Below are 26,720 nucleotides of genomic sequence, written 5' to 3'. Positions count from 1 at the left end.
GTATGGTGCGCAGTAGAATGTGAGTGGCATAATTCTCAGTTTTGATTAAAGAGTTAGCTGGAGTTTCATTTTTGTAAATTTTGCTGTAATGAGTAAATAACATGGTCACTTATCCCTGCCCATAGAATGCACACGGAGGCTCTCCTGGAGTCGCAGGGAGTGCCATTTTGGAAATTCAGACCAGGTGCTCATTTCTCTACTGTGTAAACAATATTTCCCAGTGGTGGGTATAAAAATAAAAGGAATATCAGTGTTTAGGTTACTTGCTTTACATGTAAAGCAAAATTAGAAATGAGAAAGCAGCTATGAATAATGTTGTGTCACCCTGTAAAAGTAGATCTCACAGGATGAATCCATAAGGTTACCGTATGGATGTAAGGTCAGAAGTGTAGAACAAAAAAATAATTTAGGGAATAACGTTCTTCTGCCTTCTGCCTTCCGCCTTCCATAGCTCAGTCATCCAACAAATGTAATACTTAACTATTGAATTCTTAGCTTTGGTCTCCTTGTTAGGTGCTTAGTAGAATGACTGTAATTTGAGGAAATATGGATTATAGAATTTTCACTGAATTTGTATTACTGGGGTATAAATGGATTTTTAAAAAACTTCCACAGATAATTCTAATGACATTTGAAAGCCCTTGTTTTAGGTGCCATTTCCATAAGTCCCTCCAAAAAAGAGACTGAACATCACAGTTTCTGTTAATTATAGGTGGCAATTTCCCAGTCTGAGAGAAAAGTTAGCCATGCTTGTGAAAAAAAAAAAATGAGAAAAAGGAATACATTTATTGCTAGGCAAAAACTTTGTGGAAGGGCTCATTACAAAGTAGAGAGTTGATCTGTAAAGGGAAGAGTTGAGGAAAAGATTCAGTAGACCAGAAAAATGCTTAAATTGCTTTGAAGCATAAGAAAGCAACATGAGGTTAGATCACAAGCATGTGTGTTGGAGAAAGTGTAATGAGTGGATGAAATATGAGTAAAGTGAGAAATATGTTTTGCAGGTGGCAAGAGGATAGTAGATGGATGATGAGTAGAATAAAAATATATTTTATTTCTTCCTTTTATGGCTGGCTTCAGAGTTGTGTGGTGTTAGGAAGCTTTCCCAAGATTTCTAACATTTCAGGACTTTTTGATTGTTTCCTGTCCATCAACTAGATGGTTAAACAATTCCTGAATGTGAAAGGAAATAGGTGATTCTGAAGGTTATGAAGTTAGTTTTGTCAGCCTTCTGGACCTTTTATTCTTCTAATCAAAATTTTAAATAGTTGCTTTGGTTGACTGACGATGAGATAGCAATTGACAAACTTGCTGCATTGGTTAATGTCTTACTGTTCTGTACGCACTGTGTCTTTTTCAAAAGTGAACCCATAGAAGTTGACATTTTTAAAGAAACACTTTAAAGGGATCTGGGTGAGAGAAGCTCATAATTTCTCCTTAAGGTAGGTAAATCGGAACATTTACTACTAGCATTCCTTTTCCTGATACTTGCTGATAGTACTGAGAGCCATAACAACGTGTTTATGAATTAATTTCTCTTTGTTTTCTGGAATGGGTTATTATTGTCTGTTGGTATCTCTTTCATTGCATGTTGACATTTCCAAATCATGTTAAAATTGCTACACCATATTCATATGATCACATAGGTTATCACTGGGTGATTAAAGGAGTCCAGGAAATGCAGAGAGCATTATGATTTGACAGCATTTCCAGACTGACTGGTTATTACTTTTCAGTCTTCTGTATTACATGTTTATCTGACGTTAATTTGATGCTGAAAGAGTAACTTAGAAGAACTATTAGAAATAATTTGTTTGAAGTGCTGTTTTGTGAAAATTGTGATAATATTGCCTTTTCTAGTTAAAAAAAAAATAGATTTCTGAGGTACACAAGACCAAAGGTTCAAGTAATATTTATAGCTTACTTACATAAAGTTCAGAAATGCAATGTGTGTGTGTGTGTGTGTGTGTGTGTGTGTGTGTGTGTGTGTTGCATTAAGATATATAGTAGCTTAATATGTATTTGGGTATAGCTATTTTTAATTCCTCAGTCATTTCTTAAATATGTGAGAATTCATTTTCTGTTATTAAGAAAAATACATTGCTAACCAACTTTGCAAATCAATGTGTGTGTATGTTACTAAACTCTGAGGTTTTTTTTTATGCTTTTGGACTTATAAAGCATACCTATGAATGGAAAGGATTTTTGGTTATGTTTTACATTCTACTCTTTTCTATTAATGCAACTGTACATTATTTTATGCCCCCAAATTTATATATTTTCTATGGGGATAATTGTTATTCTCTTTGAATATTTGATGCAAGAATTACTTGAGAATTGGAATTTAGTTCAAGTAATTCAGTTTGTTTCCATTTGTGCCTCTTGAGGAAAGGCTTTGGACCTAGTGCTCCAACCAATTTTCCATCCAATACTGCAACGGAAATGACCAAGCAGACTGGGAACTAAGAGAAATGATATTGAAAATCCAAATCTTCGGGAAGAAATCCTTGAGGACTTTGCTAAAAGGTGGTGAATACTTTTCTCTTTGCAGCCATCTCCTTAAATCAAAAAACTTGGTAGAGTTGAAGATTTTCTTTTTTGAATTTATTTGGACTTTGAAAAAGCAGTGTAAAATTGGCAGTGTGTGTTTGTGTTTTGCTGTCTAGTTGTTGGTCTCAGAAAATAGATAGGCCAGACATGTACATAGCAATGTTCTGTTTTAGTGTAGTAAGGATGGGGGGTAGAATAGAAATTTGCTGTCATTGACCACCATCTTGGGCTTGTCAGCATTTTGTGAAAGAAGAGTTAGAAGAAATGACATAATACAATAAGGTACCTTTTTCTGAGTCCAGTCCTTGCCTCTGGACATATTTTTCTGGTTGTATCTGTTCCTGTTCTAATGACCTTTATATTTTAGTTATTTTTGCACTTGATATTAGGTAGGCTGAGCCAATGAAAATATCCCCAAATAAATTTACTCTAGTCAAATGTAAATGTCTTTTACCTAATAATGTAGAGGGTTTTTTTTTTAAAAAAAAAACTCTATTAATTCTTCATCCTCATAATGAGGCCCTCATTGTATAAGGGAAGTACATTAACAGCACAGTCTGTATAGGCCTGGAGAAGAGTGTATATAGAAGGGTGTGTTGTCTAAGTTGGACACATTTCTCTTGTTCCCATTCTGTTGGCAAGAACATAATCACATTAAGTGGCTAGTCTAAGCTCATACAGATTTTCCTGCTTCCTTGTTGAGATGCCCAGTCTGTCCCAGTCTCTAAAGCTGCATACAATTCAGTAAAATTTGAGCTACAGTATACACTTGAGTTACAACCAGACTGACATATGAACAATTTGGGTATGGCCAGAATTTTAGTTTTTAACTTATGACCAAAGTCTTGAGTTATGGCCCAGATGCCAGCTACTTGTGCTTTCAGGTGGTCTCAGATACAGGTTTAACCCCTAAAGAGTTCTGGAAGGAGCATTACAACATCCTCTCTTGTGTGGGATTAATTGAGAAATCCTGGGCCAGTGTCTGTCTAAGGACACTGAGATCTGCCTGTGTACAGGAGAGAGACTTTGAAGGCTGTGTTGAGGAGCCTGAGCCTTCACCTAATCAACTTGAGTTACAGTCAGCCTTCGTAAATGAATTGAATGTGTAAATCAGGGGTCCACTGCATATGTTTCTTTTCTATTGTGGAGGCTATCTATGCCACACAAGCTTATTTGGCCTTTTTCAGTGGAGTTATTGAACTTCTACTATTTTCCAGTTATTTGTAGCAGACGTTGGATTAGAAAGGGGTATATTAACAAAATGAGTAAAATATGGTTTCTGCCTTTGAAGAATGTGTGGTCTAGCACTTTTTTCCAAAGAGGAATAGGTATTTCTCCAAAACAGTTTTGAGACATATCTAAGTCACTAACATCAATATTACCCATCCTCCACCTCTATCCTCACTGCCCATAGCTTCTACCTAAGAGGAGTCCTTACCACTGTTACATAGTCAGCACAGACTTAAATTCTTGACACCCCTGTCCTTTTTGTAGTTGGTTTTCTAAAACTTTGTCAGCTCTAAAATTGACCTTACCAATTTCTGGTTCATTCACTTCTCTGTTTACTTACTATAAAGTCTCAGAAATCTACTAGATGAGGTTGCATGGATTAGAAGGAAAGACCTCAGGGCTCAAAATGTGACTTTTCATGTTTGCTGTCAAGTTTCTACAGCAATATTTACTGGGGATCTTCTGTGGAACAAGCATGAGAGGTATAAAGCTGAGTAAGGTGTGGTTCTTACTTTTGAGTTGTTTATTTTGTCTTGGGAGAAACAGGTCTTTTGGGTGAATCACACTGTTGTGTGTTTAGCCAACCAGCTAAAGTATGGGAGAATAGAGTGCTATGGTAACCTAAAAGAATTGTCATTGTCCTAGGGAAGGTCTTAGAGACTTTTATACTGAACTGTAAAAAAAAAGGAATGACCTCACCAAATAGAAGTCGGGGTGGGGGTCACAGCCTTCCACACAGAGCAAAGTATGAAAGCATGAAAGACCAAAAAGTCAAAACAAAACAAAAGCCCCGAAACTTTCCACCGACACATTAATATATTTTCTTTGAAACAAAGGTGTTGCTGAAACAATATCACTATGTCATACCTAGATTACTTAATTTGTAAGAATCAGAATCTGAACAGGACCCTGTGTCTGAATTAGGACATGAAGACAATTTGATGAAAACTCTCCAGGGTTGCTCATGTTTTAGGTTTTCTTATCTCTAAAAGATAACTACATTTGAAAGCCTTTTTTTGTTAGTCTCTGCACTGTTTTGGTAGTCAAAGTGCAGACACAGCTAAGGAGCTTAAGGCTATTGTGAATTACTGGTGTATTTGTAGCAAGCCATCCATGTGCAAGGCATTGATTTTGGGCTGTAGGAATATAATAGTATTAAGCTACCTGTTCTCTCTTCCCATAAAACTCATGTTTTAGTAACATAATAGTCTATATATCTCACTAATGTATGCTCACTGGAGGTACAGTTGAGGGGAGAGGATCACATTCTAGACAAAGCCTCAGATGAGGGAGAGTGCGGTGTGTCTAAAAGGCTGAGTTGACTGTAGAGGGTGAGGTGTATAAAATGAGGAATACAAGAAGAGAAATAATGAGGCCATGCTAGACCACCCTAAGGATTTGAGTCTTTATCTCTAAGTGCAATGAGAAGCCACTGAGAGAATTTAAAGAGGTGACATTACGTACTCAATAAGTATTTATACATGCTTATTATTAACAGGGTTATCACATCAAAGAGGAAAGTTTCTCTTAAAGGGGAAATCATGAATTTTTACCAAAAAGTAATAACAAAACAAAAAATTTTCACAAATTTTACATTAAAAAAATCTCAAAATGAAACTTTTTAGAGCAAACTTGGACTCAGAAGTGAAGGAGTCTCAACTTTGGTGGGGGGAGGTGGTTTGCACAAGGCCAAGGAGTAAGTTGGTGGCTGATTCATGTCTGCCCTGCCTCGTGAGCAAAGTTGTTCCTTTCCTCCCCGCTTTCCTGCCTCCCACTCCTGCTGAAGCTTTGCAGATAAAGGAATCAAATTACTCCCCAGCTCTCATCCGCGCTTCTCAAATGTGAGAGCTTTGATTGCAACCCTCCCCTTGGTTCTGTTTCTGACTTTAAGATTTCCACTGTCACTGTCTTCGTGTCCCTTGCTCTGCTTCTGAGGGATGCAGTCCTGTTTTGCTGATCTTAGCATCCCCAGACTCCACGGTGGTTATGTGGAGCAGTCAGTGATTGAGAGCTTTTATTGTTGTGTCAGTATTGGTAACATTAGCTATACCATATAGCAGCAATAGGGAGGAGACCAGCTGCACTGGCCTCCTAGATTTGTTTTGGAAAGTAGAGTTGTGTAGCTTTCATAAAAATTGTGGCTTTATGGAATGTTTTTGCTAAGAGATTGGCTTTTAAAAATTCAGAAAGCAAGAGATTCTGAGTAATACGTCAATCACAGGGAGGGACCTGTCATTTTCTGGCAAGTTGAATAGGCCAGGGGATTTTTTTTTTACCTTGCCTACACTCACTCTTTTATGAATTATGAAGTATTATTTTCTTTTGAAGCAATCAAGAATGGCAGGGAGAAGGGGAGCTTGTCCATATATTCATTTTTCTCTGGGTGTCTCTAGGGTTTTCTGTCTTTGCCTCTATCCCTGTTTTCTGTTTCTTCCTTCTCGCTTTCTTCTTACCTTCTTGGTAAAAATTCATCAGTAGAAGCTGTTACAGAAGTTTTTGGAGAGTGGTTTTCTGGGCAGTGGCTTGTAACAGGATGGGACAATCCAGGGATGGGTGGTTGTAGGGGCGATGCAGGCTGGAGGCCAGGCAATTGGAGTGGCCAGCTAAGAGTACTGGGTACACTGAGGCATGAAGCACAGCTGCAGAGGGCTGTGGGGAGGTGCTGTCAGGAGGCAGAGGAGGACTGGACAAGCGTGCCAGTGTTAGCATAAGGAGCAGCCAGTCTGGCCAGATAAAGCAGGTAGGCAGCCGGAAGGAGCTGGCATGAAGCTAAGTAGGGCAGCAGGAGGCTGAGACCAGGGCCCAGGTGGGGACGGAGAGGACCAGGCCTGCATCAAGGAACAGTATTAGGAATCCCACCCCTGAGGCAAAGGTTACCATGAGGTCAGGTCTGAATCCAAGCTGAGAAAAATAATAACCATAAGCAGCAGCCTGATGCTTGTGAAGCACCGACTTTGTGGCAGGCACCCTTTAAAGCATTTTCTTATATCAAGGTTTTTAATTTGCCTGAGAAGGTTGGTATAATCTTCATTTTATAAATAAGGTGATGGAGGCACAGAAAGGCAAAGTAGCTTGCTTAGTGTTACCTGACATATGGCAGAGCTGACATAGCAGGGAGTCTGGCTTTGAGGTTCCTGCTCTTAACCATTCTGCCCCGTAGTATTTCCACTGCAGAGTGCCAGAGAGTGCCTTTTACACAGAATGCGTTGTGTGTGTGTCTGTGTGTGGGGGCCACTGGGCAGTGCAGCCAGCCCTGGTTCTGCACTACTTCCCTTAAAATTAAAAGATCAGTTCTTCTATTTTTCCCTGTGTGTTTCACATACTAGCTTGTTAATTTTTAAATTATTGTTCTTACCATGTTATAGATGAGGCCCAGAGGGGCTTGAGGACATATTTGCCTAGGTAATGAGGTCTAAACTCAAACTCAAGGGACTGTAGCAGAGGAATACAAGAAGCAGAGACTCTGTCATTTATAGATTTTGTTTTGTTTTCATTCCTCTGACTTCCTGCCACCACCTATCTGAAAGGCATCAAGATGATATTAGCACTCACATTACCTTACGGATTTCTCACGGTGAAGGAGTTGATTAAAATTTGCAAAGCAAAAGAAAGGCACTCACCTAGAGCCCTGTAGTCACTTAGTAAAACTTAAAAGCTAAGAACAAAATAATTATTGAGGCTGAATTGGCAGGCAAAGATTTTGGTTTTCATTGTAGCCCACAGTCAAAAAGAAGGCTAGTCTTTGCCAACTCCAAACTTTTTTTTGTCTCTTGTTTGGCCTCTCAAAATTTTGCTATAGAATACATAACTACACTGGCTTAGAAGAGTTAAATTCCAGAGAAATCTGGGTGGAAAATTGGATAGCAAAATTTCCTTTGGTTTCTAAATTTGCACCTGTTGTTTTGATCATGGCTATCTACAACTCATGACCAATCATCGTACTCCTGACTTTTCAGTTCGTCTTCCTCTCCCTTTTCAAATAAGTGGAAAACAGAAATCCTTGTCCTGTGTACTTCACTGTCACATTCATAGGTTTGCTGTAGTACAGAGCAATAAAAGGGACTCTATTCCAAAATTTGAAGCCAGCAAAGACTAACAAAGTAATGTTCTCCTGTGATACTGAGTAGTTTTCCTGGTTTATTGAGAGCCAAGTCATTTTGTTCCTTTAACTGAGGTCATTTGAGGCATTTGTCCGATTAGAAGATCACCCTACTAAGAATCATGTGGGATTTATAGATTTACACAGGTGATGTCTTTTCATGGGGTCTTTTGCCTTGAATCACTGATTGTAATGAGAGATAGCGTGAAAGGAAATGGGTCAGAAACATAGTCAAGAAAGAGAGCGACTCAGAATTGGAGGCAGGCTACTTGAGGCATGTGGTTTGGAGGCATCTCAGTGATGAGCAGTGGGTGACTTAATGGGAAATAGCAACATTAGATGAGCAGCATTAAAATTTTCAAATTTGTTATTTTAGTCTGAGGAGAGTAAAGAAGATCAAGGGAGAGGGTGGATTCTCTGTCATCATCTCAATCACCATCACTCAACTGAAGAATTCTTATGGTCAAAAGCAAGACAGTGCCAATCCCTTGTTGCTTTTCACCATTTGCTGTGGTGGAATATGATACCTTTGAAATTTGGCCCTCAGGGTTTAATGTATTGGAATCACTGGGGCTTTTCACCCAAAGCTGGGGACTTGAGGTGCTCTGAAATAGGAGGCTCTCAGGGACCTCTCAGTACTTCTCAGGGCCCAATGCAGAGAATCTTGGGACAGAGATAGTCAGTTCTGTAATCTCTCTAAAGTTCTGAGTGTGCTTTTATGGGAAATCCTCAGAGATTTTGGAGGGAGACTCAGAACTGAATCTCACTGAGGTTCCTCTGGAACCCTGGGGTTGTCTTAAGAATTGGGTTGAAACCTTTAGGTGGTTTGTAAATGTGGTGTTTATTCTGTGTAGATCCAGGTTAGGTCAATCTATAATTTTAGCTGTCATCAGCAGGTAACCAAATGACTTTGATTATACAACTTTTAGGATGGAAAGAATGAAAAAGACCAGGATTTTCTCCTCTGAGCTGAGGTTTCTTATTTCACCACGTTCCTCTGGGGAACATGCAACTGTCTCATCCTTTCTTTTAGAAGATGCAGTGAGGAAGGAACATTCAAATTGTGTAGAGCGCGTAGCTTTGAATGTAGCAATTTAATCTTTCTGGTTATTAAAAGTGCGGTGTTTAGGTGAGTTTCTTTTGGGAGTTCCTTAACAGTCAGTCAGTCCAACATTTTCTCAGTTCCTGGGAAGCAGAGACTACCTCTGCTGCATATCTGTTCTTATCCTTGAGGAGCTGGGTGTAGGTTTACAAGGATAACTATAGCTCCTGTGATTGGTTCTGTGCCTCTCTGCGGAGATTCTCATCCCGAGTCACACTCACTTTCTGTGCACATCAGTATATCATAAAACAAGCCTTTTTTTTAAAAAAAAGAAACTTCCTTTCAACCCTCACATGAACTGTAAGGAGCATTCCAAGGCAGCCTAACGCAGAAGAGCATTTGAGCCACATACAGTTTTCCAGCAGGGAATAGTTTTTCTCATTTTGGTGAATTATGCAAGTGGACTGCTTCTTTCTTCTCCCTTTAATTGATTCCCATTTAAAATAATCAGGAAATACTGTATTCTCCATTGAAGTGACAAAGAAAGGACATAATCTGGAGAATTTAAGGAGAAAAAAGACCTTGTCTCAATTTTCTCTAGATTTTGACTAACGCATTGTATGGCTGTAGTTAAAGAGTTGATTAAAATAACAGTCTGGAGCCAAGTATAGTGGTGCACACCTGTAACCTCTGTACTTGGGAGGCTGAGGCAGAGGATCACTGTGAGTTTAAGACCATCCCAGGCTACATAGCGAGCTCAAGGCCAGCCTGAACTACGTAGCGAGACCCTATCTCAAAGCCAAAACAAAAACAAAAGCAAAAAAACAGTCTGATACATGAATTTATGCTTATAAATCCTTTGACTCAGTCTGCTTGCTATATGGAGTGGGGATGCTGAGGTTCTACACGTGCTTCCACACACACAGTTGTCAACAGGTAGAGCCAGTGTGGGATTCTCTCTGCACCCAGACTCTTCCACCATTCCTTTTCTATGTGCACATAGACTCAAAGATAACAACTTGTGTGAACTCTATTTTGAGATTTCAAAGAACAGTTGAGTCTGCTTGTCATCATCTGTGATGTTTGCAAGTAAATATTGGTGTCATTTCTGAGGTGTGCAACTGTGACTGAGAGACATTTTCTCGTCAGCACTTACTGGTAGTATACACTTTCCTCAGAATTAGTAGCTCTTGGGTTGCATTTTATGACTTAGGGTTGTTCTGCTAAGACTTATGCTTTTCAGAGATACTGGCCAGAAGGACAGGCCTCATTTCCTGGGTTCAGGCTCATCCAGTTACTTTTGTGCTGAGCTCCTGTGAACTGCAGCCAAGCCTTTCGGCTGACAAATCAGGGTTGCCATTGATAAGTTTTTAGGTAGCACTTCAGGTTTGCAGAGTTCTTTCTCTGAGTTTTTTCTTACTTCAGTTTGGCAGGTGAAAAAACCCATAGAGGTGGTGACTGACTGGACCAGGGTCATCTGACCAATTAGTGATGAAGCTCATAGTAGGCTCAGGGTCTCTGAGTTTCTGGGTCATTTTTTACTCCAGGGATTCACGTACATTCTCTAGGTTGCGTTCTTTGCCCCTCACCTACTTCTTTTTCCCCACAAATTTAGCTGGCCTCTTTAAGAATGAGTTGTAAGACTCTTCTTTCAAAGCTGCAGTATGTTATTGGTTGACCAAAAAGCCACAAGTATCTATACTTATAGAGGCTATATATCAGGTGGCCTGGATGTGGGACCTAAGTGTGGTGTGATAGGAGAACAGAAGAGTTTGGAGCAATGATCAGCACTATTTTAGGGCCATTAAAGGTTTATGCATAGGAAAGCAGATGAAGGATTTAAGCAAACTATTGGCTGTTACTTAATTTTAACAAATTAAAAAGTCATTCAACAATTTTACATTTAAAAGCTGAGAGATTTTTTGGCACCCTTTTAAAACTTTACTAGTTGTGAAGCAAAAGTATTTTCTTGCCAGTGATACAGAGACTTCAGTGGGAATATTGAAAACTTTTACTATAGAAATTCCCTCAAGAAATCTTACCATATGTTTATTCCATCCTTTTTCCGTCATGGTAGCTTTTAAAAAAATTCTATATGACTTACTGCCTTTTCGACTTAAATCACAACTGTTAGGTACAGATGTTGGATGGAGATTAGTATCTGTTCGGCTGTCTTTACACAATATTCTCTGAAAATAAAATCTCTCCTCTGCTCCCCACTCACATTGTGAGTTTGATCAAGAAGATGAGTAGTTGTGTTTAGACTGTTCAATAGCCGGCTTTTCCAAACATTTCATGCAGCCTTTTGGATACTGAGAAGTGTTTATTGTGGAACTGATAATACAGGCAAAACAGGAAGCAGCTCTTTGCTGGGTAGGATGCTCCGAGTCACCCTCCACTCTCCCAGGGAACGCTCTTCAGCTGACTGAAGCAGGGAAGCCGAGCCAATCAGAGGCTGCTTTCCTAGCTCAGTCACCAGTCTGTGGTTGAGGAAGGGTTTTGCTTTTTGTGCTCTGTATTGGGAAGGCAGATAAAATGCCAGGTCTGGACTGCCTCTGGGGATAACCTCACCCTGTGTGATGTGAATGAATAGCATCTTGCCTGGTAAATCCACAGGAATTGATAAGATAGGCTCAATTCTTCCAGACAGGCCTTTTCTCTTAGCTGTAGCTGTGGTTTCTGCAGCAGTTTTGTTTTTGCCTTAAAAGAGGTGCTCTGGATTATCAGACCTCCATGTATGACAATTTGTACCTGCATGGAATTGAAGACTCGGAGGCTGTAAGTATTTCATAGATAGCTGATTCTTTCTCCCGTCCTCTTCCCCCTCCCACAAACCCCCACCCCCATTTCTTAGGCAACACAGGGAACATGGAGCTGAAAGCCAACATCATTCGGTTGCTAGCTGGCTGCTGTGTAAATATTCTCTGTATAGTTTGTAGCTGAATGAAATTATTTATTGTCAAGTAACAAGGACATTAAAGTGATGCCAAAAGCATCTTAAGAGTGTAGGCTGTTTGGATTTCTGATACCAGGTACATTGTTTGATCTCACAAGAGGTAACAGCTCCTTATAGAGTGATTTAAACTATGCAGAAAGTGCCTATGTTTTCTAGCAGGGTTCATAGGAAAAAAACTCATTCATTATATAATACACATTGTTTGTTGAGCTAGTGTGAATGGAAGTTCCTAAGCTGTAGCTGTATTGTGTCCTTTCTGGGGCCAGAAAAGCAGTGCGGATCTCCTGATTCTTTGTTAAGGAAATAAGATGCAAGGGTTTGGTCGCAAAACACCCCAGTGCAGAGGCAATAGATAGTGTTCCTATACCATAAACCTGGAAGACCCAAGCAGACTCACGTGTGTTTAGGCTTAGAAAACTGGACTCCTTTCCCCCATAGGTCAGGCTCATACAACCTATTAAAATCAGCATGAAATGGTTATCTGAAATCATACCACAGGGTGCTAGCTTTTGAATATAGGATAAAGCTGATACTGACTCTTTTTTACTATTGCTGGTGGTAGTGCTTGTGTTTTCATCAGTTACATAGAATCTTACAAGGGGGAATGATTGGGACACACTGTGGGGAGTCTGAATTTTGTGAGTGCAATGCCATACATGTTGCTACGTTGAGAACAGGAATGTGTTATATAAGATTCTCTGGCTAAATCACCCAACAAACAGATTATAACAAAAAAGCCCCTATGGTATACGTCAGTGCAAACGTATGTATCAAATCATGTGCTATCCATGAAGGATAGAAATCCTCAGTTTTGATAAAGCATTCCATTTTTCCTTTCTGTCTGTATTAGCTCTAACTCTAACTCTGATTCCACAAAGTCTGAATGTTGCCCAATGTGCTTGTAAGTGATCAGACTGTCAGTTTATTGCGAAGGACTGTAGTCTGACCATTGGCAGCTGAACTTGAGAAGGTCTACATTTGCAGGTAGGGTGGGGAAAAGAAAAGGCAACAATAGGAGTTTGGTAAACCAGCTTTTCTCCTGAGTTCTTCAGGAGGCCTGATTATTTCTCATACCTGTTTCCATACTCAGTTATGAAACATGTGGTGCCTTATTGCATTGTAAGTCTTAGTTTTGGCTATGAATTTTAAACTTGGGCAGTGTATTGCGCTGAAGTGGACTATAGTCATTGCAAAAATGCCTTTAGAAACTGGCTGCTGTGAAGAGAGCTGACTAGGAATGAATCCAGCTCTTGTTCTCTAGAACCGTATAAATTTCAGATGCACTGGTTCAGAGGGGAGCCATTGTAAATATGAAAACATTTGCTTTCCTTTTGGTCCAGCTTCACAGGACGGTTGAATTTCCTTGTAGTGTGGGAAGTGAAGAGTGCAGTAATTGGTCTTGCAGCAGTAGTTGATGGCAGGTAGTGCTAGGTACTGCAGTGCTGTGCTCTTGGTGACTCAGTGGTGGCCAGCAGGCTGAGATCCTGGGGCTGTGCACGTCTGCAGAGGTGAGGAAGATGGGCAGCTTGAGGAGTGGAGGAAGGAGTGGCCAATCCTCAGTTGAGGGTACGGGAGGCTTTCAGGGGTGGGATCAAAACTGTGTCACATAAATCTCAGGGGAAGACAGAGATGTTCGGAGGGTGAACTGACTCTGAATGCTCACTTGAGTTTGTTTGTTTTTATAAGGAAGAATAATGTGATGTGTTACCCAAGATGGTGTGAACAGAGCTTCAAGCCAATGGAGAAGACTAGGCCTAAATAGCTGACCTGGTGAAGTGACAAATAAAGCCACACCTGGAGTGCCACATCCTCAGCAGCCTTTCTCAGTGCCAATGCATTTATGGCTGTAAGTGTGGGGTTTGCCCAGATTGCAGCACAGTTCTGGGAACAGGATAGTACTGGTGGATAGCTATGGAGGCTTTTCTCTAATGGTCAGGGGCAGCCCAAGAGTATACAGGCACTAAGAGCTGAGTACGGCACTTTCTCTGGGGGGTTGGGGAGCTGTCCACATCTGTCCTGCCACTCTGTGCTGTTGAAAAATCTTTGTGGGGTGTCTGTGGGTTAGTATGTGATATGTGACTGTATTCAATGTGTCCACATAGTAAGCCTCTAATAAAATTATCTCCCCTAAGGATTGATATTTTATTCTGAGTAAGAGTATTATATACTGTTAACACTTCCTATCCTGACAATATGAGAATTTTGGAACTGGGATGTGAGTTTTTTCTTAAGAGTCTGATCCACAGGTAGATATTATAATCCTAGTACCCTGTATATTTATCTGTAACCTTTGTATTTGACATACTGTTCATAAAAAGAGAGGGATAAAAAATATGCCAGAGCACACTTGAGTGTGAACACTTTAGATTCTTGAGCCCTGTGGAGCTGTTTTGGGCAACTCTGGAACCTCCTGCTCTGGTTTCCAGGAGGGTAATCAAGGATCAGAGTTATTCAAAATGTTAAGGAGGTACAGAAGATCATTCAGTGTCCCGCAGCAAGGACTTACAAGAGAATAGGAGATTTCACTACAGTATCACATTTCTTCTTTGTCACCTTGATACACTCAATGGAGTGTGTGCTTCAGGTTCTGTACATACTGAGACCAGACCAGTTATGTACAACTGGTCACATGCACAGCTCTCTTTGTTGATGTCTACGTAAATGTTGTCCCAGACTTCACTGCCCACTGGGCCACAGGTCCTGGTGACCAGGGTGTTTTTCAGTGAGTGAGCCCCTGTTGAACACTGTATTTTTGTCTGATTCACAGTAAAATTGTTCCTTGGTGTACACGTTTATAGGTGGATTCATTGTGTATTCTTGTATTAGTAGAATCATTCTAGGAATAGATTTGGATTTTTTGCTTAGTAGGTTTATTACTCAAATAATAGAGGGAATGTTCTTATAGGGACAGATTAAAAAAGCAGAGAAGTAGAAAAAGTTACCTGACACCCACCACCCAGAGATAATTGCTGTTAATTGCTCATGTATTGCTTTTAAATTATCAATGCACACACATGTAAATAAGTTGTTCTCAATCTGTTCCTGTGTGTTACAGTCTATTCTGTTAAATGTTATTCTTAATTGATAAAATATTGAGCACATTAATGCTAGAACTGGACTAAATGATGCTTTGTAAAGTTTAAAACTCTTAGAAGGGCCTTCTGTAGTTTTGAGCAGTTTAAAGAAAATATAGATTCCTAGAGTACTTTATAAAGTGAAGCTAGGGTTAGCTGCACATAGAATTGGTAGTTGGTTTCTCTGACACAATTGCTTCCATTTCCAATTGCTTAAGTTATAAAATATTTAGAGGGAGAGACGTAATTATTTTTAAATGAAAAAGATGACCAGATCATAATTTTGGGTATTTACTATAGAGGAAAATATATTCCTTAAATGTTTCTAGTCATAGAAATGAGTTACACTCATTAATACTGTTAGAAATCTTATAGATGTAAAAGCTAAAGAAAAGGTAAATTTCACAAATTATAATATGTAAATACTGTCTAAATGCATAGATAAAAGCCCAAATTTAGATCTCTATCTACCTATACATTATAAGGATAGCTATATGTTAATCATTGAAGTTATTCATTTTCTATGAGCTGTGTAATTGTGAACGTTTGTCTAAATGTCTGCGCCTACACATGTATATCCACTGTATACCCTTGTGCATCACATATGTTCGTATATACACGTTCTCCATGTTTTGCTAACTGATGGTTAATACTAAGTAGGCAATTTCTACTATAGAGCTTTTGAAGAAGGAAAACAATTAATGCTTTTGTATGAAGAAAGATATCCAAGAGGGTTGAAAGACAAAACATCCCCCAGAGAATGAAGGGTTGCTCCTTTCAAAGATACAATAAAGTTATTTTAAATATTAAGCTATGTCCTTGGGCTTGCTAGGGAGGAGGATAAACTTCAAACAGAGGGATTTATGTGTTTAAGGGCCTTCAGAAAAGCACTGTAGCAGGATATTAAGGATTGGATTTCTTTTGAAAGCAAGACAGAAGGTCTGTATAGTTTGGTGTATCGGAGTAGCCTTTCTAGGGTCAGAAAGTCTTTATGGTCTATTAATAGGGAGCTAGACAGGCCTACAAAAGAACCCAAGGACTGAGTATTGGCATCATTAGCCAGAGAAGTAAACTCAATGCTGCTCATGGTTTGTATAAGAAATTAACTAAGAAGTGCAACTTACTTTACTCAGTTGAACTATTTTGGTGTTTAGTCAGGGTCTGTAGTAAATGATGAACACAGCTTTTTCTTTAATAAATCAATTCTTAGAAATGATGGTTTTCTAAAATATATATTGAAATTATTTCTAGATGTAGTTGTCATGGAACTCAAGAGAAAAATTCCTTAAATCTGGTCAGAGCTTGTGAATTGGACACTTCAAGGTTGTTGGTTTTTTCACTTTCTCATTAATTTTCTATTTTTGACAGAGGAAAATACTGGGATCAGTCTTCATTGTTTTGTGTACTTTTGTATTTTCTTTCCTGGTAGTGTTCTTAGATTGCAATGAGTCACTCCAAGGGTTTAGAATATGGTCGTCAGGTTCCACGTGGATGTCCTCAATGAACATTGTTATTTTGTGGTCAAAATATTCTGTAGGAAGGTTGGAAGTAACTATGAAAAACCATTGTTTTAGGGCCAAGATGAGGAGGCTTCCTGTAGCCTTATCTTTTCCATTCTGTTGGAGGCCAGCTTGGTTGTAATTTCTGTGTGGTCACTTTTTTCTGTTTGCTATCTCCCCTTAACTAGGGAAACAAGCCACCAGAGTAGGCTGAGAAGACATAACTGCATCAGTTATAATTTTTCATTGTCTCCTCTTTACTCTCTCACATGTCCTTGCAAGAAGTAACCACGTCACGAGCTCACAAATCCATGAAGTTAAAAATTGCATTTAGCAAACTCTATAGATGTAGGCTCTGAATTCTGCTAAATCAGACGGAGTTAGGTGCCTTTAATTGTTTGCATCAGGCCATGGGGGCTGTGAAAACTAGAACTGTCACCTGCCACCCTGGAAAGACACATCCAGGGGATGAATGTATGTCATATGTAAGGGCAGGGCACTAGAATGCTGTAACTGAGTGGGCAAACTTGGCAAGGGAGTTTACAGTTCATATAAAATAATGACAGGATATTGGGAGTTGTAGATTTTTATGACCTAGACTTTGAACTTTTTAAGACTTTGAAGAGCATGAGTTCAAGATAAAACTATTTCTGTTTTTGTAGTTCTTATTGGTGTGCCTGAAGAAGGTAGCCCAGATAGCTCATGAGGTAAATCTCAATATCTAAATAAACCAATACTTGTTCTCACTCTAAATTATATATTCTTTTGTTACATAAACGAATAGGTTTAGTTATAAATATTTTCCTCACTTCTTAAATGATGCTGCATTGTTTGAATTTCCTACATTCTGTTTTTAAAAAATCATCTGTCATCAGAAATATTGAAAAATTTTAACCTCTAAAGCAAGAAGTTTTAGATTTGCTTTTAGCCCTTTTATTCAAGGGCATTAAACATTGGCTATTGTCAGAAGCTTAATTGAGTGGTTTGTGTATAACAGTTCAATTATTTTGCCTTTTTTATTCCTGTTCTTCCTTTCTTTTTAGCATCATCCAGGAAAAAGATTCAATGTTACTACTTTATCAGCAGTTTTTGTTTGTTTGTTTTGTTTTTTTGGTTTTTTTTGAGACAGGGTCTCACTGTGTAGTTGAGACTGACCTGGAACTCACTGTAGTCCAGGCTTTTTGAATTTCCTACATTCTGTTTTTAAAAAATCATCTGTCATCAGAAATATTGAAAAATTTTAACCTCTAAAGCAAGAAGTTTTAGATTTGCTTTTAGCCCTTTTATTCAAGGGCATTAAACATTGGCTATTGTCAGAAGCTTAATTGAGTGGTTTGTGTATAACAGTTCAATTATTTTGCCTTTTTTATTCCTGTTCTTCCTTTCTTTTTAGCATCATCCAGGAAAAAGATTCAATGTTACTACTTTATCAGCAGTTTTTGTTTGTTTGTTTTGTTTTTTTGGTTTTTTTTGAGACAGGGTCTCACTGTGTAGTTGAGACTGACCTGGAACTCACTATGTAGTCCAGGCTGGTCGCAAACTCACAGCAATCCTCCTGCCTCAGCCCCCTGAGTGCTGGGATTACAGGCATGCGCCACCACGCCCGGCTTTATCAGCAGTTTTGTTAAAATTGATAATGTTGGAGTTGAGTGTTTCTCAATCTTTTTAAGTCTCTTCAAAAGTTTTATAATACTATCTTCTACAGAGTGCAGGTGTTGGTCAGGAAATTGTCAAGTTTACTTTCTTGTACTTTGTATTGTGAAACAACTAAGTATTAGTGCTACGACTGAAAGTGCAGACTTGTTGCGAAATTGCCAGGGATTCAGTTGTGGCTGCTCCTTCCTAGCTGTGGCCCTGCGTATGTTTTTTAGCTATTCAGTGCCTTGGTTCCTCATGCCTAAAGTGTCAGTAGTAATACAGTCTACATCTTTGGTGGTTTTGAAGTTATGGTGTGAAAAACCCTTATAATGCAGGTAAGTGTTATCTGCTATTATTGTTGTTACACATAAGATGAATATTCTTATGCTTTGAGGAACTAAACATACTCCTTCTTCTACAGGTTCTGTTATTCCCACCAAGACCTTCAGTTTACTTTCAGAGCCCTTACATGGTTTTTGACAATGATTTTAAAAAGTCTTATAGTGGTGCCAGGTAGAGGAATGTACTAATCTCCCGAGGACTTACAATTAGTTCATTGTATCTTATTTTCAAAAAGGGAGTGGTTGAGTCTGCAACTGATTGGCAGTGACCTTGGGTAAGTCATTTAATTTCTTTGATCTTCATTTTTGTCTCCCATAAAATGAAGTTTGATCAGATACTTTCTCAGGTTTCTTCATGTTCTGTTGTTCACTGAAAAGCAGTTTCTTCCATCGGGATACAAATGCCACCATTTGCCATTCGCTTCCTGAAATGATCAATTACCGTGGTATTTTATAGCTACTGAATGAAGGTATCAGCATTTGGCACTTTAGACTGGATGTTTAGTCTTTTCAGAATCTTTGAAAAGGAGCAAGTGTATGTGGTACACTTCTTTGAGAGTACTAGATTTTGAAAAGGGAAATGTTTCACTTGAGCCTGAACTCCAGAAGCCAAAAAAACCCTTTTTCCATTGCTTGTTTACTTGCCAATACCCTTGATGCACTTCCAGTCCACAGTGAATTGAGCTGGAAATGTTTACTTGAGTCTCTTTTAAGAAAAAAAAAATTAAAGGCAAAGGCTTTCTGAAAAGTTTCTTCTAATTCTTTCTGATGATAAGGAAAAGTATTTCTGCTCTAACTTTTTTAGGGGAAGGCTAACAGATATGAGTTGCATAATAAGAGTGTTGATGTAAATAATTGTTTTGTGATTTATGTGGTACCTCATTAGAAAGAACGCTTGGTGTTTTCTTGCTTTCTAAAATTCTTTTCCACTCATCATTAGTGGTCTTTGAGATATTCTAAATCAGTGATCAATGAATCTGAAATCCTGTTAATATATTAAATTCTAGTAGAAATTCATCATAATACAGTCCTTTCTTTTAAGAAGAGTAATCTACCTGATGTATTTAATTTTCTGCTGTGGTAGGGTGAAAGGCCATAAACATAAAAGAGAAAGATAATCTCTATCCAAGTTCTGTCTCTCAAATATCTTCTTAAATATTGGTTGGATGCAGTAACAGAGGCAAATGTTTATCATCAAGATAGAACAATATGATGAATATCAGTCTAAAATTGGTTTGTGAGTATACAAATTAGTTCCCTGGTTCATTTCCAAAGAGTCATTATTGTTTTCTTAATATCATCTAATTCCAAATGATGTCTTTCTCTGATGTTAATGTTTTGAAGTTTATTTGACTCAGTGGTTCTACTGATCCCAGTAATGAAATTAAGAACTTCTTCATCACAGTTTAATATCATCTCACACTTATATTGCTATAGCTTAGACTATAAGAAAAAGTTAAGAACAACTTATTAAAGTGGGAAGACATGGGACATTTTAGTTATCATGATACTCAGAGCCCCTTGTAAAGTGCTATGATATTACAGAGTACAGTGAGGAATAAAAACTACATAGATCAAAGAAGACTGGGCCTGTATTAGATCTCAAAAAGAAACTTGACTTGGTGGTTAAGTTTCATCATTAGTTAAATGATAACCAAAAATTTAGAACATAAACACAATGCATGTTCCTAGAATAATAATGGTAGGTTTTCCCCTTAGATTGTAAAATTTCTAAAGAATGTACAGTATTTTATTGATCTGCAGGCACTGTGTGTGTGTGAGTGCGTGTGTGTGAATGAGTGTGTGAGTATATGAGCACACGTACATTACTGGGTATTGAACCTAGGGCCTGGCCCGTGCTTAGCCCATTTTTATTTTTGAAATAGGGTCTTGTTAAGTCACTGAGTTGTCCAGGCTGGGCTCAAACTTGCAAATCTGTCTCAGCCTCTCAGAATACTAGGATTATAGGTGTTTGTCCCCACATTCAGTTTTTAGGCATGCTTTAAAAATATTTATTTCTATATTTTATTTTTAGATTTTTTTATGTAAAAGAAAATATGCAATTTAACTTTCTGAGACTGGCTTATTTCAGTTAACATGATGGTCTTCAGTCCATCCATTTTCCTCTAATGATGTGATTTCACCCTTCTTATTTGGCTAAAATTTCTGTGTGTGTGTGTGTGTGTGTGTGTGTGTGTATGCATGTGTGTGTGTGTGTGTATAGAGAATTTTTTTACTCCATTGTGTGCATATTTTCCATTTTCCTTATCCATTTATCTGCGGGTTAATGGCCAGTAAAGATGGCAAACCTTTTAGAGCTTTCAGTAATAACAAACAGCCCGCTATGGCAAATAAGCCTAGATTCGCCACCACAGATCTAGGCTCTTTCCACAGCTTAGCTATTGTGAATTACACTACTAAAATCATAAACATCACTATAGTATGATTATAGTATTGTGAATTACACTACTGTAATCGTAAATATCACTATAGTATGCTGTCTTTAATTCTTGGGGAAATATATGACCCAGGAGTACAATAGCTAGATCAAATAGCGTATCTCTAGTTTTTTGAAGAATCTCCATATTGATTTCCATAGTAATTATGGTAGTTTACATTCCTACTAACAGTATAGGACAGTTCCTTTTTCTCCTACGTGCCTCCCAGCATTTAATGGTTTTTATATTCTTTTCTTTCTCATTGAGTTTATTGGTACTTTTTAGGTATACAGTACAGTTACATTCATCATTGGAATCTTGTACCCTTACATGACAGGTCTTGGTTCTCATTTTTTTCCCCTTGTCCCTGCCCTCCCTTCATCCCTCCTCATCCCTCCTCCCCTCCCCATTTATAAACACTTTATTTCCATTTTTTCATCTTCTCATATTTTTTTCTTTTCCCTTATTACCTTTCCCCTACCCTTCTCACTTTCCCTACACCTTTAGGCCTTTTTTTCCTATTTCACATGGCTCTTTTTTTTCAATGGTGCCAAAGAGTGAGGGTTGAATGGGTAAGGGAGAAACCAGCTTTGCCGAGTGAACTTGGGCAGAACAAGAAAAAAAGCAGATAAAAACAAACATAAAAATATATGCTGCACCTGGGAAATGCACCATGGGATATTGTGGGAAGTTATGATAGCCTTGAGCAATATTCTATCATATAATACCAAATTATAAGAGTCAATAATGTAAAAATCTAGATTAACCTCCTGCAGGGTAGTGTAAGCATGCTATTTGTATTGTTTTTGACATCTTACAAAGCAGCTGGGAGTTGGGAAAAATCTCTAAAACAGAGCAGATATCTCTCTGACCCAAATGGTGAGACCTTTATCCACTTGGAGACTATCTTTGCTTCCCAGTTTCATTCCAACCTTTGTTTGATATTGCTTTACGATATGGTTTGAAGTTCTGAGTCACTGGTAGATTAAAATGATAAATCCATAAAACTTAAATGAACATAAAATATCAGTGCTATATCAGTGAATGTCAGAAAGAGTTTTGTGTTTTAGAACAAATGTTGGAGTTCTCATGATTTGTATGCAGACCTTGATGATAGTTTTAAGTTAATACCACATTTGGCCTTAGCCAAAAGGATCCAAGTTCCATGTTTTGTTCTCTGCCTTTCTCATTTACAATTCATTTTTATGAGCTTCCAATTCAAAAAAACATTTGCATGATTCAGTAGCAATATTTTAAAAGACAAGAAGAACATCAATATTTGTAAAAGGTACAGGGAACTATAAATTCTGGGGCAACAGATATCTCTGTATTGGTCTCTTTCTCCCTAAAATAACAGATAACATATTCAAATTAGGATAATTTGGGAGAGTTTAATAAAATGAAAAATTTATAAGGAAACCACAGGGATAGTGCAGTATCCCCAGGACTAACAACTGCAGAGTTGTTGCCATCCCTAGACCCAGTAGCCCCAGTAGAGCTACAAAAGGGCATGGGTCTGAGATTCCACCTCACTCCAGAAAAAATGTCTGCTATCAAGAAATCAACCAATAACTAATGCTGGCAGGGTTGTGGGGAAAAAGGAACCCTCTCCACAGTTGGTGGGAGTGTAGACTAGTGCAACCACTATGGAAATCCTGAAAGAACTAGGGTTAGAGGTCCCATTTGACCCAACTTATCCCTCTGCAGGGTATCTTCCCAAGAGAATTAAAAGAATCATACCGCAGTGATATATGCACACCCATGTTCATAGCAGCACAGTTTGTAATAGCCAAAACTTGGAAACAGCACAATTGCCCATCAGCTGGAGCCTGAATAAAGAAAGTGCATTTTTTAAAAATAAAGTAGAGTACTACTTAGCCATAAAGAATGAGAAACTAGAGACATTTATAGCTAAATGGATCCACATCAAGGCTATACTCTTAAGTGAAATAGGACACACGTGTGAATACCAAATAGTTTCTCTGGTGTGAAAAACTGAAAGTGTAAGTAAGGATCAAAAAGTGTAATAGATAATGTGAAATAGGAAGAAAAGTTTCGAAGGGGAAGTGGAAGGAGTAGGGGAAAGAAGGAAGGGAAAGAAATAAATATGAGAAAAGGAAAAAAAGGAAACAAAGTCTTTGTAAATAGGGAGGGGCAGAGGGGTTGAAGGGAGGGCAGGGAAGGGGGAAAAATAAGAACAAGATATATCATGTAAAGGTACAAATCTCCAATCATGGATGTCATAATATTGCAAACCTAAAATGTACCAATAAACTTAATGAATAAAAAAGATTTTTTTAAAGGGTGTGGGAGGACTGAGTTCTATCCAAAAAGCTACTTTGAGAAGGATGCAATGTTCCCTGTGGAAGGATGAGCCAGCCAGGGGACATCCCTCAAGTGGAAAGCCCAGGGGAGAGATACCCCTTTCTCATTCTACCCTTACTGTGATCTCGGCAAGGACAAATCTTGGCTGAACCCAACCACAAACCCAAGAGCAGGGGTTATATGGTAGTAAGTTAGCCACATAACGTACTGCAGAGGCGTGGTGAGGAAGAGTGGATGGTGATTTGGAGAGGCACAGTGTTGCTGATTATCTGTCTTACTGTATTGTCCGAGTCTATATTAACTTCAGCAGATGAAAGAATGCAATTTAAAGTCATTCCTACAATATACCTCTGAAGATGCCTGTGAAGCTACGAAGTAGCTGCTATTGGCCATTTTTCCATTGAAGATGTGTATTGCTTTTGTATATGGATATGGAGCACTTCATCAAAGTCTAACCATAGGACAAAATGAAGAGCTTAATTGTTAGTGAAGAACCCTTAAGAAGCTAAGCTGAGAGAGTGCTGTGGTTTGAATGTCTCCCCCTGAAGTTCATGTGTTGGATGCTTAATCCCCAAATGCATATGTTAATGGTATTTGGAATGGTGCCTTTGAGAGGTAATTAAGATTAAATGGGGCTATGAGGATGGGGACCCCATGACCCCATTGGTAACTCTTTTTTTGGTACTAGGGATCCAACTCAGGACCTGGTGCTTGCCAGGCAGGTGCTGTGCCAATGAGCTTCATCCTCAGCCCCACTGGTAACTCTTCAAGGAGGAAGAGAGACCTGAGCTAGCGTACTTTATCTCTCCCTATGATGTCCTTCACAATGTTATGCAGCAAGAAAATTCTCACCGGGCAAATTCAGCTCAGTGGTGCTGTGCCTGCCTTGCAAGCACAAGGACCTGAGTTCGATTCCCAGTACAAAAAGCAACAACAAACCCGAAAATCCTCACCAGATGCTAAGCCTTGTGCTGGTCTTGTGCTCTTTGTCTTTCCAACCTCTAGAACCCTGATCTACACAAATTTCTTTCTTTTATATAAATTATCCAGTCTGTGATATTGTGACATAGCAGCAGAAAACAAGTTCCCATGGATAACTTTAAATATACAAAGGTCTCTGCAGATAATGAGAAGATACATAAAATTGCCTGTCAGACCACCCTGTGGCTTAGATGTGCTCCTTTGGCATGGCCGGACTAAAATAACTCTTAGGGTCCCTCTAAATGTCATCACATTATGATTCCCACCATAGAAATCTGTGGAAGGTTTAGTGGGAGTAGGGATTAGCAATGTGAAATTTTACAGTTCTGATGACAGCCTCCTAATGAAAACATATGTTGACTAGATTGAGGTGAAAAGTGGAACTTGTTTTGGAAGGTTTACAAAGATCATGAAAAATATTTGCTTGGAAACTAGGCTTTGCCATTTTTAGTGAAGCTAAGCAGACCTTGTGTGTTTCTGTTAAAAAGTCGATTTCAGCTGGTTGGTGGTTATACAGTGTGCAAAACTTATGAAAGTTCATATATATATGTATATGAATTATGTGCATATATACGATATGCACACATTTCTATATCTATTTTAGGATTCTCTTTTGAGGAATCAAGAAACTAGTGGAATTCTGAAGTCTGGGATTGGGTTTAGGGTAGATATAATGAGGGAGCTCACTTCCCATTTTAGGGTTTTTGAAATATGGAAGAAAGTGGAGTTCATCCCCTGAGTAAATGTCCCAGTTCAGAGTAAGAGAGCAGCATTAACCTATGCCAGGTAGAGCAGTTTGGCTGGGGTTGTGGACAAATGGCTCTTCCCTGGGAGGTGGACAGACCATGCCCCTACTGTGCTGGGAACAGAAAACACTTTCCTTCATGATATTTATCTGGGGCTTTGGCTTCATTACCCTCACTGAAACAGATCATTATAGTGGTAGCCCTGTGCCCACACCAGCCAATGGATGGATGCCTTGCTTCTCTAAATAGCTATGATTCTTAAGGTAAGGAGAGTTCTAGGGAGAGAATTTTTCCCTGCCTTTAGCAGTGTCTGTAGGGTCAAAGCCAGGCTATTCTCAGGGGTGAGAGTTGGTCCTTATGCTTAAAAACTATGCCAATGGCCAAGCAGAGAGCCAATTTCAGTGATAAGGAATAAAATGATTGCATGAGTCTTTGTTGAGGTTTATTTTAATAAGATCATGTAGTTCAGATGACTGCCTGAAAGGTAACTGGTAATGGGTGTACTGAGATACTCAACAGAATATAAATCTTTAAATAAGTCTTTTAATACACATAAGGAGTTGTATCAAAGGTAAGTTAACATTCATATTATATGAACACTGTTTGAATGTTTTCATTTTCAAGATTTATCTACTTACAAAATAATATGTATTATTTTAAGAGATAATTTTTTACATTATGTTTGTAGTTCTAATTCTTAAGTCATTACTAGTGCAGGATAGTGTCATAAGAAGAGTAAGGTAGATCTCATAATTGAAGTACACTGTAACCATTTGTTAATTTGCATGTTAATTTGCATGTTATGGCTTGTGTCTAGACGTCCTTCCCAAAGCCTTATGGGGTCATAGGTGAGTCTTTTCAGAGGTGGCTGGGTCTAGAGTGTGTGATGCTGGGATTAAGGATGTGTTATTACTAAATTAGTCCCCTGATTGGTTTGGCATAGTTCTGGGTGTGGGTAATACCCTGTGTAGAGTGCTACCAGGCCTAAGGGTGTGTAGCCTGGATAGAATATAAGAATATAAGGGACAGAAAGAGGGCTGTTGTGGTTGCTTGCTGCCTCACTACTTCACTACTTGCTACCTTCTGTGTTCCACCTGCCATGAGTTGTTTCCCTTCCGCGATGCCCCTCTGCCGTGCCACCCTATCTTGGAGCCAGCCAACCGTGAACTGAAACCTCTACAAACTGGGCTAAATAAGCCTTCCCTCCTTTAACTTTGGGTGTAGAGTATTTTGTCTTAGCAATGAGAAAAGTACATGCATATGCACATTCTCGTGTGTGTGTGTGTGTGTGTGTGTGTGTGTGTACATATATGGTATATAGAGATATATCTATAATATTATATTATATACAGACAGTATCTATCTATAAGGTGTGTGTATATGTTAAACTCCTATAGTCAAAGCTACAATCTAGCATATTGAAGGTACTTTTGTAAAGTAAGGATTTTATCAGGATTGAATAGTACCTTGATAAGTATTTTGTTTTGATGTGGTTTATACATCAGTATACACAGTATACATTAATATAAAGGTAGCTAAAAAACATCTGTTTATGTCACATCCCAAATTTAGTTGGGTGAATCCTGCCAAAGAAAATATTAAGATCAAGAAAAAAGAATGATACAAATAAGGTAGAAAAAGGACAAGGAAATGCATAACCTAGATTCTGTGAATGTTTTGATTCTTATCTCTTTTGACTAAAATATGTTCTGGCTGTAAGATGTGCAACTAGTTGCTAGATTTTTTCATTTGAGTGTTGCATTTACATAGAGAAGCTGGCTTTCAAAATGCCAGCCAGCAGCCA

The 26,720-nt window shown here is 38.6% G+C and overlaps 1 protein-coding gene across 2 annotated transcripts in view; it reads left to right on the top strand.

The window, feature by feature from the left end:
- The first annotated feature begins 11,405 nt into the window (after positions 1–11,405).
- Cacnb4 (calcium voltage-gated channel auxiliary subunit beta 4) overlaps positions 11,406–26,720 on the top strand; it is a 133,608-nt gene continuing 118,293 nt past the window's right edge. Inside the window, exons 1-2 of one of the 2 annotated variants that reach the window (XM_033757217.1) lie at positions 11,407–11,696; positions 13,561–13,720. In XM_033757217.1, coding sequence (XP_033613108.1) covers positions 13,715–13,720 — 6 coding nt within the window. In that variant the 5' untranslated portion in view covers positions 11,407–11,696; positions 13,561–13,714. Of the gene's footprint in view, positions 11,697–13,560; positions 13,721–26,720 lie in introns of both variants that reach the window. The other variant, XM_010641401.2, reaches the window with a different exon arrangement.

This window comes from Fukomys damarensis, unplaced genomic scaffold, assembly GCF_012274545.1.
Source record: "Fukomys damarensis isolate Sample0158 unplaced genomic scaffold, DMR_v1.0_HiC HiC_scaffold_29, whole genome shotgun sequence".
In the NCBI taxonomy this organism is placed as follows: domain Eukaryota; kingdom Metazoa; phylum Chordata; class Mammalia; order Rodentia; family Bathyergidae; genus Fukomys; species Fukomys damarensis.
The sequence above is the reverse complement of the archived record's forward strand: the minus strand, read 5'-3'. Positions and strand labels throughout refer to the sequence as shown.